Source organism: Belonocnema kinseyi, chromosome 7 (assembly GCF_010883055.1).
Source record: "Belonocnema kinseyi isolate 2016_QV_RU_SX_M_011 chromosome 7, B_treatae_v1, whole genome shotgun sequence".
NCBI classification, from domain to species: domain Eukaryota; kingdom Metazoa; phylum Arthropoda; class Insecta; order Hymenoptera; family Cynipidae; genus Belonocnema; species Belonocnema kinseyi.
Window position 1 is genome coordinate 7,899,335 of NC_046663.1, and position 17,576 is coordinate 7,916,910.

General features: G+C 29.0%; 1 protein-coding gene across 4 annotated transcripts in view; it reads left to right on the plus strand.

Moving 5' to 3' along the window:
• Positions 1-3,005: 3,005 nt before the first annotated feature.
• The window catches only part of LOC117176058 (aminoacylase-1-like), a 26,170-nt gene continuing 11,599 nt past the window's right edge, over positions 3,006-17,576 (plus strand). For 2 of the 4 annotated variants that reach the window (XM_033366057.1, XM_033366058.1), the window contains exon 1: positions 3,022-3,086. In XM_033366057.1, coding sequence (XP_033221948.1) covers positions 3,044-3,086 — 43 coding nt within the window. In that variant the 5' untranslated portion in view covers positions 3,022-3,043. The other 2 variants (XM_033366059.1, XM_033366060.1) reach the window with 2 other exon arrangements.

Genomic DNA, 17,576 nt, shown 5'->3' on the forward strand with positions numbered 1-17,576 from the left:
AATTTAAAAATTCTAGAATAATGAAATTCTGGACAGTTTACAATATTAAAGAATTTGAAAATTCCCGGATTGCAGAAATTGAGAAAACAGTTTGTGATCAATATTATTTATTTATTAAAAATACAATAATCAAATATTTTTAATACAGAAATTTTGTTTAATGCTTAATTTCTTTAAATTTAAAATAACAATAATTGTCTGAAAATGTGATACAAACAGAAATTTAAAACACGTGAACTTCAAATAAAACAAACTTTGTAGGATTCAATGCAGGCTGATTTAACGCGACATTTATTTTTATTTTTTTAAATAATAATTTTATTTTTGCGAGCATTTTCTGTAATGTACAAAAATACAATGCACATCTTCTAATAACTTTTTCTATCCAAAAATACATTTGTTCAATTATTGTTATTTTATATTCAAACAATAATTTTTAGATATTTTAAACATTAAAAAAGTTTTTTCTTTGGTAAAAATATTTTATTATTCTATTAAAAAAAAATTTTTTTAACAAACTTTTTTTAGTTGTTCAAATTAGAGAGTTGTCTAGCCCGGATATTGTATAATTCGGAAATTTTCTGTCGGCAATTCTCAAATTCGGTAAGAGAATTTCGGTGTCGAGAATTTTCCAATTCGGGACATTTATATTTCGATAATGTTATAATTTCGGATTTTTTACAGTGATGTGGGAATTTTATTTTTCGGAAAAAGCGACTGAAAAATCTCGAAAAATAAAATTCCCGACACAGTAAAATTCGTAAATTGAAAAATAACCAAAAAATAAAATTCCCGAAATTATAAAAGTCCCGAAATATAAAAGTTGAATTGGAAAATTCACGAAAAATGAAATAAATAAAATTCCGGACAATAAAATATAACCAAATTTTAAAAATCCCCAAAGAAAATGGCTGAGTTATAAAGTAACCGTACCAGAAAATTCCTGAATTTAAACAATTAAAAAAATTTCTTATTAAATATTATTTATTTATTGAAAATACAATAATCGAATATATATTTCTGGATAAAAAATTTGTTTGAAAATGTGCATAGTATTTGAAAAAAATAGAAAAAAGTTCTGAAAAATCTAATTTTTTATTAATAAAAAAAAAATAAAATTACATGTTGATAAAAATCTTTGTTGAATTGAATCCTGCAAAGTTTGTTCAAAAATGTTATTATGTAGATACGAAGAAAATTTAGGCAGAACATTTTTTTCTTTCAAAGCGCACGTGTTTTTAAATGTATTTTTGAATACAATTTTAATCAAATTATTATTTAGGTGCCGAGATTTTATTTTTTGGGATTTTTCATTCATCCCTTTCAGAATTTATTTCAGCAGTCCCATATGTTTATATCTCCTCTTAAAATTATGTCTTTTTTCAAAATAAAAAGTCAAAATTTCAAAACATTTCAAAATCATCAAAAGTATCTATTCTCTTTTAAATTATTTCAAATCTTTTAAAATTATTTTTGACATTTTTCGGAACTTTTAATGTCTTTTAGACTGATTCCCATTTTTCCTAACATTTTTGTAAACTCCTGCACACAAAATTGTATTAAGAGCTTCCAGATTTTTTCTAATATTGTAAATCTTTTAAAATGTTTTGAAATATTTTTAAACATTCTCTTTGAGTTCTGTACTTTTTAGAAATATAAAATCATTTTAAATCTACCCAGAAATTTTTATTGTTTTCCTAATATTTCAAAATTCTTGAGAAGCTCCAAATTTTGTTCTTTTCTTTGAAACATTAAGAAACCTCTAGCTTATTTGATTTTTTTCTAAATTAATGCTTATTTAAATATTCTTTAAGAATCAAAATAAAATGCTTTTAACTTCGAAATACAAATAAAAAAAAATAAAACAATTATAATCGTAATATTTCAAGTTTAAATTTGTGACTCTGAATTGTGTGTGTGACAATTTGTCCCGGTCGCGAGTCTAGCTCAATATTTAGAACAACTTTCATTTTTTTTAAATTGTAATTTTTCGGTTGTAACTTAACGGGCAATCATTTTATTCTTTGAAAGATTTTCTACAAATCTTGTTGATAATTTTTACATTCTCATCCGAAATGAGAAGGTATTAGTTGTTTATAAAAAATAACTGACTGAAATGGATTAGAAAAAATCGCCAAGATCCAAGAATAAGGATGTACAGCGAATTTTAAAATTTGTAATTGTGATTATCTTTAACTTTGTGATATCAAAAATTTTCATACAATTTTTTTTTATTAAGACTGTAGGAAAAAATCAACAAGATCGAGCGCCGAAATTATAATTAGAGAAAATTTTCTGTAATCTATGGGGACGGCTGAAATATAGCGAAAAATAAAATTCCCGACTCGGTAAAACTCTCTGACTCGAAAAATACAATTCCATAACTAATAAAATTCCTGAACAGTTTATAATATTAACGAATTTGAAAAATCCCAAATAATAAAACTTCCCAAATAAAATTGTTTCCTAATCAGTATTAATTATTTATTAAAAATACGCTGATAAAATATTGTTATCAAATAAATTTTTGTTAAATATTTAAAGTGTTGAAAATTATTCTTTGGATTTAAAATTAAAATTATACAAAAAAATTTACCGACAGATTAATATACAAAAACACGTGTTTTTTAATTAACATTTCGATAATTATTGTTATTTTAAATTTAAACAATAATTTTTTAACACTTCAAACATAAAGAAAGTTGTTTCTTTGGTATAATTATTTGATTATTTCAATTAAAAAAATTTTGTCAAAGAAAAATGTTTTCAGCACTTGTTTATCTCGAAACGTCTTTCTATAATACTTTTTTTTAAATTAAAAATATGATTTTTCGAGAACATTTTTTTTTATAAGCTAGGATGGCATGCCTATTCCCGTGTTTCCTAGGTCCATGTTTACGAAGAATGAGAAAACAAGAATTCGAATTCGTAGTACGATGAGGGCAGCACCTCGATAGAGCAGAAAATCTGATGTCCTATATATATAATTCCCCATTCCGACGCCCCGTACCGCATCTACGTTTATAATATCTTTGGCGTGATCATGGCAGATTTGCTTGTTCTAAGTACCATACCAGCAATTACTGGTAAATATGGAAAAACTACAACTCTTTAATTTCTTACTTTATTAATTTGTATTTCTTTTGAAGTAAAATACGTTGAATATTTAACAATGAAATACAGTTCATTAAAAGTGATAAAAAAGCAGACGATAAAAGTGAACTAATGTTTCGAATGTCTGGAAACTGCGAGATTTCCGGTTGGATTTTCAATATACCATAAAACAAATTCCGGAATTTTCTACTTAAACAGTGAGACTGAAATGAATACGTTTATTTCAATCATATATTTTTTTTCAGAAACTTAGAAATTTGCATCAGGTAATTTTAAAATCACGCGAAAAAACTCATTTCGAGACTTATCATTTGCTCTTTACATTATATAGGGTGAGTGACCCAGTTAATGAACACTTAAGGAAATCACTGATTACAACTAGTCCATTTCACTTTATAATAATTGATTATTCTTACTAACTTTTGAAAATAGATTCTTAAGGGTTTAAATTTCATAATCCAATGAACAAATTTTGTTTTTAACAAAAAGCTTTATAAAAAATAATTAAATAGTGCAAAATTAACGAAAACACCAGTGAATGAACACTATAATCACTATAAATTAGAATTATGATTTAGGTATAAAATTACATAGGTACATTACAAAATGAGCAATTAAATAATGTAAAATATTAGAAAGCGTTGCGTAATTCATTAAATATATTATTTCAATAAAAACCACAAGACACTTAGATATCAAGAAAGGAGGGAATACAAAAGTTGAACACAGAACTAGGTTAACTATTCGTAATTTTTTATTGAAATATTTATTTTTAAAACATTTCTATCAATTCTTTTAACCTTACAAAAAATACAACTTTTCGTTTAAAAATAGATAACTCTTATCTAGTGACTACAATAGAAAACTGCGATTTTTAGGACAACATTTGTAATACAACACCTAACTATGTTGCTTTAGGTTAAATTAGCAAATACAATTATAAATCACAGTGTTGTAAAAATGGAAATTCTTTAAAAATTTATAAATATATATTGACTAGTGCACAGTAGTACCTAGCACGAATTAATGTTTTTTTATAGTTAAACAACGTTTTCTAAATGCAAAAAAAGCATTAAATTTCTTACCTCAAAGTTGCCTTACCTTTAATTTAGTTCGTGCGTACTTTTTTGATGTTCTAATCAGAAAAATATGCATTGAAACTATAACTATTTATAGTTTATATTTATAGCTTCGATATTTATAGTCATATTAATTGAAACAAACTTATTTATATGTAACGAAACAACAGCCAGGTCTCCGCCATATCTTCACTGGATCTGCGGGGTGACAGTTTTGCTCCAATAAATGAACACAGCGTTCATCCACTGGAACACGGGCGATTTAAATCTCCAGTACGTGAACACTCATTTATTAATAAAAAAACGTACTTTTTGTGAAAAAACCTTGTGGGGAACTAAATAATAATATCTTACAACTATAACAGCACAATTTTGATGCAGAAAAGGTAAAGAATTTTTTTGTAAATGCAGTGTAAACAAGGAGTTGCTTAGGCACGTACCTTATAGGGGTCGACCACTTTCTCACCATCACTTACCACAATCGATGATGCCTCACATTTAAGAAATTTTAAAAATTATTTACAAGAATTTACTGCAATGAATTGTATATTAAACTCTTTAAAGTTGCTTCAAAATTTCAAATATATAGAAATTCACAAATACTCTAACTTTGAAAGGTTATATTTATATATTTTTCGCATTAGTGTTCATTCACTGGTGACTGTTCAGCCACTGGATCACTCACCCTATTAGGTATTATATTATTTAAAATATTTTATCATTGGTTTACAAAAGTTTGAACAATAATAAATTTAGTATCTGTATAATGTTTTTTGTAGTCATTACCCTACCGAAAGAAATCTCTGGGTTTTCTTTAGCGAAATAGCCTGGCCCATTTGAGTCTATAAACAAAGTCGATTTGAAACAAAATAATCTCGGAGATAGTTTGAGAGATTTGGGTCCATTTCAAGATCCTTTTAGTGGTCCTTTTAAGGGTCAGTATCCATTTCATCGCAGTGTACCTGCTCGTCTTACCCTCTCCACTCGACTTCTCCTCACGTCCCTGACCAGTGTCTCCAGAACGGGGGATTTTTCGGCCCCCACCACTCTCCCATCTGGGAGCGACGCATTCAAACGTAGCGTGTCGGTGAGTCGGCTCTGCTACATGTTGCGTAGGCCAGCCTTCTGTAGAGCCGAAAATGCACGAGCACGAGCCCGAGTCCTCCCGACTTCACGATTCGTTTTCGGTGGCTAACTGGCTATTTGGAGGAGTTTTCAAGTAAACTGAATTTCGCAGGGTGTCAAGAGAAGGACAGTTCAGGCAATTTATTGCGCAAGTTTGTTGCACATTTAAAAAAAATTTATTTTGGTTAAAAAAATGACCTTTTAAATTAACCTAAGTTTAAGAGATTTTCAGGAATTTTGAAATGATTAGAAAATAGTTAAAATTTGTAAAGATGTTTGTTATAGATTTTTGTAAAGTTTCACGAAAATGAAGAAAATTCTTGGAGGTTTCTACGAATAATTACTATAATTTTTTATTTTGAAAAAATAATTTTAAAAAATCTCAATACATTTTAAACTATGTTTAAAATTCTCAATAAAGAATCTGAAGATTTTAAGGAAATCCTTTTCATTTTGCCGAATTTCAAAGAAAATCAAGACAAATTTAAATAGTTTTTAATGATTAGAAGGCTTAGAAGGTCCGACAAAATTAGAAACAGAACTTTTTTCACGATTGGTAGGAACATTTGTAATGACTTTTTATTTTAATAAACGTACTTAATGGGAATATTAAAAAAGGTATTTAAACACGTGAAAGGATTTCCTAAAATTAAAAAGAAGACTGTAGAAGATTTTAAAGCAAAATCAGAAACTTAGATTTTTAAAGAATTCAGACATAAACTTTAGAAACTTTAAAGGAATTCCGAAAGACTTCAAGGAGGTAAAACTGTTTTTCTTAAAATTCCTGGGAAAAATTGAGAAAGTTATGAGTCAATTTTTTCACATCTTGAATTAAGGAACATAATTCTTATTAGGCCTTCTCGTGAAATGTTGTTACACAATTTTTTAAATTATATGTTGCTTTAAAAATCTACTTTCAAATTTGAGTAAGTTTAAGAGATATTCAGAAATTTTGAAAGGATACAAAAGTAATAAAAACTTGTAAAGGTTTTTCAAGAATTTGGTAAGTTTTCATGAATATGAAAAAAAAAATATATTTTAGGTTCCTAGAAATAATATAAATAATTTTTTATTTCGAAAAATTAATTTTATAGAAGATTATTTTAAAGTATTTCAAAACATTCAAAAAGAGGTCAAAATTGTCAAAGTACCTGAAAAAATTTAAGGGCCATTTTTTTTAATTTTGAAAAATAAAAAAAAATCAGGAAAAATTTGAATAATTTTTAGAGATTATAAAACCTGAGAAGATTAGAAAAAAAGAATTATTTTCCTAATTATCGTATGAACACTTTGAATGATTTTTTTTTTTGTTGAAAAATGTGCTTTAAAAGAAAATTAAAGAAGATTTTTAAACATATCAAAGAATTTCCTAAAATTTCGAAAAAGAGTGTAGAAAGTTTTAAAATCAACATAAGTTTTGAAAATTAAAAAAAGATAACTTGGTATAAGTTGAATGAGATTTAAAAAAAGTTTATTTTAATTACACGTAAAATTTGTTGAATTATTTCTAAAAATTTGGAAACATTAAAAATTGTAGTATTTAATTACACTTAACATTTAAGATTTTTATATTAAATTTTGATAAGATATAATAGATATGTATGTAAAATGAAAAAATAATATTAAAAAGTCGATAAACGAAGGACTTTCAGATAATGAAAGATAATGAAAGAAACTCCTTGGGAAAAAATGTGAATAATTGTTTTGGAATGAATTCTAACAGAAAATTGAAAAAAGATTACAAAACATTTTTTATTAATTCATAAAATGTTTAAAAACTACGTAAAATATTTTGAAACAAAATGTCTTAATTTTTCCATATCACTTAACTTTAGAAAAATTAAGGAACATAATTCTTTCAAATTTGAGTAAGTTTAAGAGATATTTAAAAATTTTGAAACAATTCGAAAATATTTAAAACTTGTAAAAAAATTTAAAGGAATAATTAGCATAATTTTTTATTTCAAAACAATTAATTTAAAAATATTATTTTTAAACATTTAAAAACATTGAAAAACATTTCAAATATTCTTAAAGCATCTGAAAAAGTCTAAAGGCATTTTTTTAATTTTGCAGAATTTAAAAAAAAACTAGGAAAAATTTAAATAATTTTTAAAGATTAGAGATTGGAAGTTCTGACAAGATTAGAAAAACATAATAATCAAGTGAATTCAGGAAGTATTTGGTAGAACTTTAAAAGAATCTCGAAAAGTTTCAGGAGAATAAACAAAGTTTCTTCAAATGCTTGGGAAAATTTAAAAGATTATAAGGAAATTTTTTTCTACATTTTGAATGATTTTTTTAATTTTTGCGATAAATGCTCAAGAGAGTTACCAATATCTTGTAGAATTTAAAACGTTTTAAATGGATAAGAAATTTTCCTAATATTTTTTAAAATCCTATAAATTAAAAATAAAAAGTCTTTAAAATCTCCTAGCATCTTTTCTGACACATCTGATATATTCGAAAATCTTTTTTTTTTAATTTTCTTAAGAATCTTATAATAATTATTTACATATAAACTTTTTAACAAATTGATAATACTTATTTTATTGTATATGAAATCTTTACAAAATCTTTAATGCCTTAAAGTACTTATCTCAAAATTACAAAATGTAGCTTTTACAATTTTATTTTAATTGTAAAATAATTGTGATTGGAAATTGATTGTGAAGAATTGTAAAATAAATCCAATAAAATTTATTTATGAAGAAATATCTCATGATTATAAAAAGAAAAAAAATTGTAAAAGTAAGTCTTTGTAACATTTTAATAATTAATTAACATATTTTAAAATTATTTTTCCTTGATTCTGGCCGAGGGTCATGCATGGTAAAAAAAGCCGTCGTGAAATTTCAAATAAAAACGGTACTCTCTATACATTAATTTTTTTAATTAAAAATAATAATACTTTTATAAATATTGCCAAAATTTATTTGAATATGATACACATTGATTTTTATTTTAAAAATTCCTGTAAATAGCTGGTGTTTTACAAATTTTACGATATTTGTGTACGCCACATTCAAAGGAAAATTTTACAACAATTTTGTCAAATGATTAGTCTTTTGAATGATGTTAGGTTTATAACTTTTTGGCTTTTTCTCTCTAAATCCTCAAAATTGCGATTATTGCCTAAAATAGCATGAAAAGAGATATATCAAAAAAGAACCTAGCGGATTTTAAATGATTTTATTTTATTGGATTTAAAAAAATATCAGAAAAATTCGAGTCTTTTTAAAAGATGTTTAGGAAATTTAGAAGTTTGGAAGATATCAATGAATATTTTATAATTTTGGGAAATTTTTTCATTTTTTAAATATTCCTAATACGTTTAAAACAAAATAAATTCCAAAAAAATATTTTTAAGTTTATTTTTTTGAAATCTTTGAAAATCTACATTTCTAAAAAATTTAAGTTTTAAATTAGATTTGAATCTCTTCCATTCTTCTAAATATTTCTTGATTTTAAGGGATTATTTATGTTTTTTAAAATCTTTAATCTTATCAAATTGAAACATTTTGCTTTAAAATATTCTACACTCTTCTTTTAAATTTTAGGAAATTGTTCGATGTGTTTCAAAATCTTTTTGAATGATTTTAAAGTACATTTTTTTTAATAAAAATTATAAAAAAATTTCAAACTATTATTAGAAAAATAATTTTTATTTTTTTATTTTCAGACCTTCTAATCTTCTAATCTTTAAGAATTATTCCATTTTTTCCTGATTGTTTGCAGGTTTTAATTATTTTTTAATAGTTTCAAAATTTCTGAAAATCTCGTAAAGTTACTCAAATTTGAAAGCAAATTTTACAAACCAACACAAACATAACAAAAAATGGTACAACAAAATTGCGCAAGAAGGCTTAATAAGAATTAAATTCCTTATTTTTTTTTAATTATATAATACGGCAAAATTAAGAATTAATGTTAAAAAATTGTGATCTTTTTTTTAATTTTCTCTCAGAATTTATTCCATTCCATTTTTAGTTGAAAAATAATGTTTTAATTGAAAATCCAATCAAATGTTTAAAAATTGAACTATTCTGTTGTAAATTCGATTGCGTGTGTGTGTGTGTGTGTGTTTTAAAACATTTTTTACTGAAAAATCGATTTTTTAATTGTTGAAAAAACATTTTCTTATACTAAAAATGTAACTGTATCATTTTTAGTTGAATTTTTTTAGTAGGAAATTGACCTTTCTCAGTCAAAAATTCTTCTTTTTTGGTAGAAAATTATTCTCCTTGTTAAAAAATTCATCTATTTTAATGAAAATTTCATTTCTTTGGATGAAAATCCATTTTTTGGTGAAGCTTCTTTTATTTTGGTATAAAATGGTTGAAAGTTCATCTTTTTTTTTGGAAATTGATCGATTTTGTTGAAAAAAATTTGTGTTGTTTTAAAATTGATTTCGAAAATTGTGAATTTCTGTTTTCGGTAGAAAGTTATTGGGTTGAAAATTAAATTATTTATTTGTAAATTTAATTTTTTGCTTGGAAATTTAAACATTTTGTGGAAAGTTTGATTTTTTGGAGTTGATAATTATTTTTCAACTGAAAATTTATCTGTTCAATTTTTCGTTGAAACATTATAATTTTAGTTGAAAATTAATTTCTTGCGTTGAAAATTCTATTTTTTATCTGGAAATTTAACTAGTCCATTTTTGATCGAATACTTATTGTTTTAGTTTAAAATTCGTTTCTTTAGATGAAAATTGATCAATTTTGTTGACACTTTTTTTTCTTGAAAAATTTTCTTTTTAGTTATAAATTTATCTTCTTTATTGGTAAATTATTCTTCTTTAAAAATTCATTTGTTTTAGATAAAAAATTGATTTCTTTTGTTGAAAATTCGCAATTATTTGGGTTTAAAATTAATTTTTTTCAATTGCAAGCTTCAGTATAAACTACAATGTTTAAGTTAAAAAAGGTATTTTTTAAATTAATTTCTTACGTTGAAAATTTAACTATTTTGTCGAAAATTTGTTTTTTATTTGTGAAAAATCAATTGTTTACTAAAATTGCCTCTTGGCAATAAGCATAATGGTTCTAAGGTAACTCAGGATTTTAAAACCTGAATAGATTTGAGGAGCAGCTAGATCGTCATTCGTGAAGTCGGGAGAGCTCGAGTTCCTGCTCGTGCATTTTCGGCTTTACCCGAGACTGGGCTTCGCAGCATTTAACAGAGTCGACCCACCGACACGCTACGTTTGAATGTGTCGCTCCCAGATGGGAGCTCGGTACATGACGAATACAAAAGGAACATTATATTACCGTCGCACCACTCTTAAAAGGGGCGATTTCCATTTCATCGCGGTGTACCTGCTCGTCTTACCCTCTCCACTCGACTTCTCCTCACGTCCCTGACTGAGCGAGATTGCTGTGCCGGGCTTTGCCAGCGGGGAGCCCCTTTGTCCTAATGAGGCATAAAATGCCATACATAAAAATGTTATAGTTTTGCAATCAGCAAATTAAAAATATTATATTCGGAATCTATGTTTTTTGCGATTCCAACGATATGTAACTTGCAATTAAAATATTGAAATTAGACTAAGTTATGGCAGATATTAGTATGTTTTGACCCTGACTAGATAGCATTATGGAATTTTCCGTAGAATAGTTGGAAATGCATCAGTTTATTTGGTAGAAAATTCGCCTTTTTAAAGTTTAATAGAATATACGGATTTTTACCCAACTGCCTAGAATTTTTTTTATAATATTAAAAATGATGGTCGATTCTTGGGCAATCGAACAGAACTAGGGGTTGAAAAAAAATGATTTTGAAAAATAAGAGCCACACTAGTCTATTAAACACAAGGGCAATTACTTAAAAGGAAATTAAGCTTCACTTTCTAGGGAATAAAATTAAAATGAATATGCTTATTATAGTAGATTATAATATGGAAAATATAAGAGCATCACTTCCACCGGATGAGTATTAAATTGTCAACAGGCGAATTTTCTACCAAATAAACTGATGCATTTTGAACCATTTTACGGAAAATTTCATAATGCTATCTAGTCAGGGTCAAAACAAACTAATATCTGCCATAACTTAGTCTAAGTTCAATATTTTAATTGCAAGTTACATATCGTTGGAATCGGAAATAAACATATATTCTGACTATGATATTTTTAATTTGCTGATTTCAAAACTATAACATTTTTATGTATCGCATTTTATGCCTTATTAGGACAAAGGGGCCCTCCTGCTGGCGAAGCCCGGCATAGCAATCTCGTTCAGTCAGGGACGTGAGGAGAAGTCGAGTGGAGAGGGTAAGACGAGCAGGTACGCCGCGATGAAGTGGAAATCGCCCCTTTTAAGAGTGGTGCGACGGTAATATAATGTTCCTTTTGTATTTGTCATGTACCGGGCGGGCAGAGTTATTTACAGTAGTTGGTCGTGGCTAATCCGCTCTCTCTTTTTAAATTTCTCTTTAAATTATTAACACTTTTTTTTAATTCAAAACTGTTGTCTTTTTTGGCGTATCTCATTCCATTTACGAGAAGCGTTCTATTAATTCCAATTTTAAGTATTAAAAAAAAAAGTTAGATATCTGAAGTCATCGAAACCCGTAGATTTATGATCGTATTCTTATTTCAATTTCGGAAAGGATATTTTAAAGCCTTCAGACCATTTAAACGAGGTTCCTGTACCTTTAAAAATATCTACCTGAGTGCCTGCGGAGAATTTCTCTGACTATCTTTGACCTAAAGAATTTTTAGTATATACTCAAAGATTCTTTTCGGTAGGGTAATTAAAAAATTTAATTATAATCTCTGTTTGTAAATGTTTGCTAGACATTTGTCATGATTCGAGATTTGTATACTTGTCCATTTCTTAACGAAATCAGAAAAAATAAGTAAATTGTAAACAAAGTTTATTAATTAAATTATGCCCAATAAGAGCCCAGCCAGCTACTGTCTGAGCATCTGATCATAAGATTGGCTCGATCAGAGCTCGGTCTGCCCCCGACTGAGGTTTTGACATAAAGGTTGCCTAGCCAGTCAACGATCAGCGCATGGCTAACCTTTTAATCCTTCGTGGGCATGGTGTGTCTTTTATGGCGAGGTGCCTTTTTCTATTTCAAATATCTACAAAGTGGAAAGGGCGCAGGTCATGCATCCCCACCTTAAAAAATGTTAAGGGTCCAAGGTTCCAGCTGCCCAAAGGCTGCCGAAATTTTATTTCGAATCAACAGAAATTTGTTATTCAACAACAAAGTTAAAACTTTTTGTTGCTAAACTTTTCCGTGATACAATTTCTTCTAAGACTTACCAACTCATTAAAAAAGGTCATAAATTAATGTAATAACTAACTAAAAATAATTTTCAGTGGGTAAGAGTAACAACAAAAATTGTTAATTATTGTATAAGAAAATTAATGAACAAAAGTCGTTTTGTCGTGATTCGCGATAATAAGCTAATGTTAACTCATAGCTTTCGTATAAAGTATCGCAGATAATGATTTACGCTTACAATTAATTAAGAATAGCTAATTATTGCCAATTATTCAAATAATTTTTCTAAACAAATGCACATTTAGACCACTTTTTGATGAAAAGGATTGATTTGGGGGGTGGGGGGAGATCAACTTTAAATGTTCCGCCAAACACTCCTTGCTATCATATTTTTCATAGTGACCGAAAAATGTTCATTTTTTAAACAATCTTCATAAACAAATGCACATTTTAACCATTTTTCATGAATGGGATTGATTTTTTTTGCGGAATCAACTTGAAATGTTTTGCCAAAGAAACCTTGCGGTCATATTTTTCATAGTGGCCAAAAATGTTTCTTTTTTAAACAATCCTTATAAACAAATGCATATTTTAACCATTTTTCATGAATGGGATTAATTTTTTTGCGGAATCAACTTGAAATATTTTGCCAAAGAAACCTTGCGGTCATATTCTTCATAGTGGCCAAAAAGTGTTAATCATTCAAACCATTTTTATAAAGCAATATGAATTTTGTCCATTATTTCATGAATAAGATTGATTTTTTTAGCAAAATTAATTCGAAATTTCTTGAAAAAGACTCTTTGCTATCATATTGCAATGTGGAAATGCTATTGTTTATCCGATGTTATTAACAATATGAAACAGCTACACATGGTAAGTTGTTAACATGTTTTGAGCAAACCCCACAAATATTGCAGCGAGAAGATGCTTTCTGTCTTGGAAAAATATTACACACCTTTCTATCAATCATCATACACTTCAAGTCAAAGCTGCACTGAGAAAAAAATGTATTATTAGCAACAGAACTATTTTTTTGAGCAGTTTTTTTTATCAGAGCAAAATTTTGGTTGTTAGGACAAAATTATTTTGTTGGACAAACAAAATATTTGATTCTTAAAGCAAAATTATTTTGTTAAGCTTATTTTGTTGTCTCGAAGAAATTTTTGTTGAGCCAACAAAACTACTTAGTTAGGCCAACGAAAGATGCAACCACGCATGCGCACTCGTTCAGTGGACTACGTGCACAAGTGTGCAAGTTCATTTGCATGATCCCGTCTAATTCGGGGGGAGTACTTTCGTTGAAAAACTCTTGGCAAAGGAAGTGCTTGGAATACAAATAAAATTTGAACGAAAGCTACGAGATTACATCGTTTCAAGTAAAAAAGGTATCTCCAATTTAACATCGAATGATTCAGGTTTTGAGAGTACAACAAGTATGTTTTTGATATAAAAAATATTTAGAAACGACCTTACAAAAGTACGTATTCTGTTAAGTTAACAAATAAATATTGCTAACTAACAAAATATTGCATTGGGGTGACAAAACAATTTTGTTGCCTCAACAAAAAAATTTGGTTATGCTAACGAAACAATTTTGTTTGGCCAACAAAAGGTCTCCACGAAAAAATTTTTTTGGCTCAACAGTAGTTTTGTTGCACAAAGAGCAACAAAATTATTTTGTTGAGCCAACACAATTTTTGTTGCTCCACCAAAACAGTTTTCTCAGTGTGATTTTAACACTCATTCCACTGGAATCAATGGAATAGGTACGAACTTTTTCCACCAGCTTTATGTCATACATGTATTCTTTCTTCACAAAGGGATCAGTTTCTTTGAGGAAATTTAATTTAATTTTCCTATAGAAATTGACAGATGAAGGAAGAAATGACGAAATGATAACTATGCCCTGCACTTGGCAGCCAAGGTTTGGCTGCCATTTTCGGCCCAACACTGGGCACCAGTATTGGACCAAAGCTGGCTGCCATTGTCGCGCCCGTGCCGGATTGATAACCATGGCCTTGACTTGGCAGTCAGGGCTTGTCTGCCATTGTCGGCCCAACACTGGCTACGATCTAAGGAAATGACAAAATACATATTTAAAAAATAAATATTAATTGATTGCGAGTACTTTAAACATAAATATTAATGGCCCTGTTTATATTGAATACATATATTTCATTTTGAACATTATATTACAAATAAAATTTCTAATGCTACGGGGTATCGAACCTACATCTATATACCTAAATCTATTGCCCAGCAGTCGGACGTGCTCACCACTCCGCTAAACCGACAAGTTGAAACTCTGTGAAAAAGTCATCCTCATAAGCTGCAGTTCAGAAAAGTTAAAGAACCAAATTTTAAGCTCTCTTTTTCTAATTATTTATTATTATGCGATGAAATGTTAACAGAAATATCTATACAATAATTTTTAAATAAATCATTTTAATCGATTACAATTTTTCTTCGCGTAATATTTCATTTCTTTCCGTTGTAGCCTGTTTTACAACTTTTTGCAATGACAGGAAATGTAATTTTTCATAAACATTAAAAATTTTTAATGACAGAACTTAAAAAATTTCATCGTGAACTTTTACAATTTTTCAATAAATTTTTTTTCTCTTTCGTGTAAGATTTATTTCTTAGGTGCTAAAACTGAGACTTGGCGAAACAAAGTGCCGATTCTGGGTCAAGCATCAATGGAGAATCTCCAAATATAAATAGCCAATATAGGCTGCCAGCACTGGCTCAACATTGGGCCGATTTTAATAAAACATGGTTTGCCGTGGTAAAAGTGACACTTGGCCCAGTAATGTGCCGTCACTGGGCCAGACTTTGGCTGATCCTCGTGAAACATGGTTCCCCGTACTAAAAGTGAGACTTGGCGCAATAAAGTGCTGATACTTGGCCAAGCATCGACGAAGGAGCAGCAAATATAAAAAACGCCAATATAGCCTGCCAGTACTGGCTCAAAATTGGGGCGATTTAAATAAAACATGGTTCGCCGTTATAAAAGTGACACTTGGCCCAGTAATGTGCCGTCACTGGGCCAGACTTTGGCTGATCATCGTGAAACATGGTTCCCGTACTAAAAGTGATACTTAACGCAATAAAGTGCCGATACTGGGCCAAGCATCGGTGGAGGATCGACAAATATAAATAGCCAATATAGGCTGCCAGCACTGGCTCAATACTGAGCCGATTAAAATGCCAATATTGGCCCAATAACTTTAGCCGACCCTTGGCTGCCAAAATTGGACCAATACTGGGCCGTGTATTCAGCTCTGGCAATTAGCACTTGGGAAGGATTCTTTTGCAAAGAATTTCGTATGAATTCCGCAAAAAAATCAATCTAATTAATAAAAAAAATGGTTAAAATGTGCATTTGTTTATCAATATTGTTTAAAAAGGTAACAGTCTTTGGTCACTATGAAAAATATGACCGCAAGGTGAATTGGGTAAGAGATTTCAAGTTGATTCCGCAAAAAAATCAATCCTATTCATGAAAAATTTTTAAAATGTGCGTTTGTTTTCAAAAATTGTTTGAATAATTGGAAACAATTACCTCTTCTTAGTTTATTGTAAGCTCACATCATTATCACTTTTCTTAATGAATTTGTTCATAACATTATTAACAATTTTTGTTGTTATTCTTACCCACTGCAAATTATTTTTAATTAGTTATTACATAAATCAATTACCTTTTTTAATCAATTTGAAAGTCTTAGAAGAAATGGTATCACGCAAAAGTTGGTTGTTAAATAACAACTTTCTGTTGATTGGAAATAAAATGTCGGCAGCCAGTCGTTATACCTGAAAGCCTTACGGGCATTTCTAAAAAAAAATCAAAATCCGTTAAGAATTGCACTGTCGGACTACGCAGGCGCCGATATCCCAAGTGTGACTGTGTACACGCCGAGACCATAGTAACGAAGACCGGAGTTAAGAGGTTCTGGTGTAATAATTTGAAGTATTTAAAAATAGTTGTTGATTAATATTTTAGTTAATTTTCAATATTATTTTTAATAATTTTACATTTAAAACCTCTAAATAGGATTTAAAATTATTACAGAGATTATAGATGACAGTCGAGCCTCTCAGAAGGGCGCCTCTCAATAGAGCGCCTTCTCCTCAACTGCGCTCGAGCGTTACCCCCATCTTCTAGACTCCACATTAACCGAGGGAGATTTGGACGGGGCGCTCGCGATGAAAATAAATCTGCCTATACATTCTACATATATATAGTTGGATAATCAGATTTATCATTGTAATCCGAGAGACTTTTTTATTTTTAAAAATTCAAGCATATGCGTTTTTTTCTTTTATGTTAATCAGGCAATCGTAGGAAATGAATCATTCAGCCGTGTAATTGTCAGAATGAAAATATATGTGACGTGTGCCGAAGAAAGGGGGCTTACTCTAAAAAAATCGAATCAAGGTTTTTACACATTTCGATAGTTTTTAAGCTGCTCTTTTTAATGAAACCATTGAGAAAAAAATCCGAGCGTTATTATTTCTAATACTTGAGTTGTTAGGTACCAGAGAAATCGGCCTTTGATTCGAGAGCTCGAGATTCTGTGAAGCACCTCCCACCACTCACCACCGCATCTACCCGTCTCATCCATACCCCTTCCGTGAGCCGCGTCTACGACCTATCTCTTTCCGTGAGAATGTAGTGGTAAGTGGAGAAGGTGAATTTCGTGAGTCTTCCCTCTCTCCTAAAAGTCGCGTCTATCGGATCAACTTCAACCGCTCGCCCTGAAAAATCTCACTTTTCAGAGTAAGATCCCTTTTTTCAGCGAACGTCACATATACTTACCATTATAATTCGTTTGCAAATGATTTAAAAATGAATGACGAATGTATTTCGCATCAAATGATCACTTTATATCGCGCATACTATACATACGTTTATTAGGGTGGTCCAAAAAATGCTTTTCAAGTAACAGGGAAAGTCATCCCCCCCCCCTCATTTTTAATTTCGGAGATAGAAAATCCCTCATGTTTTTCGAAAT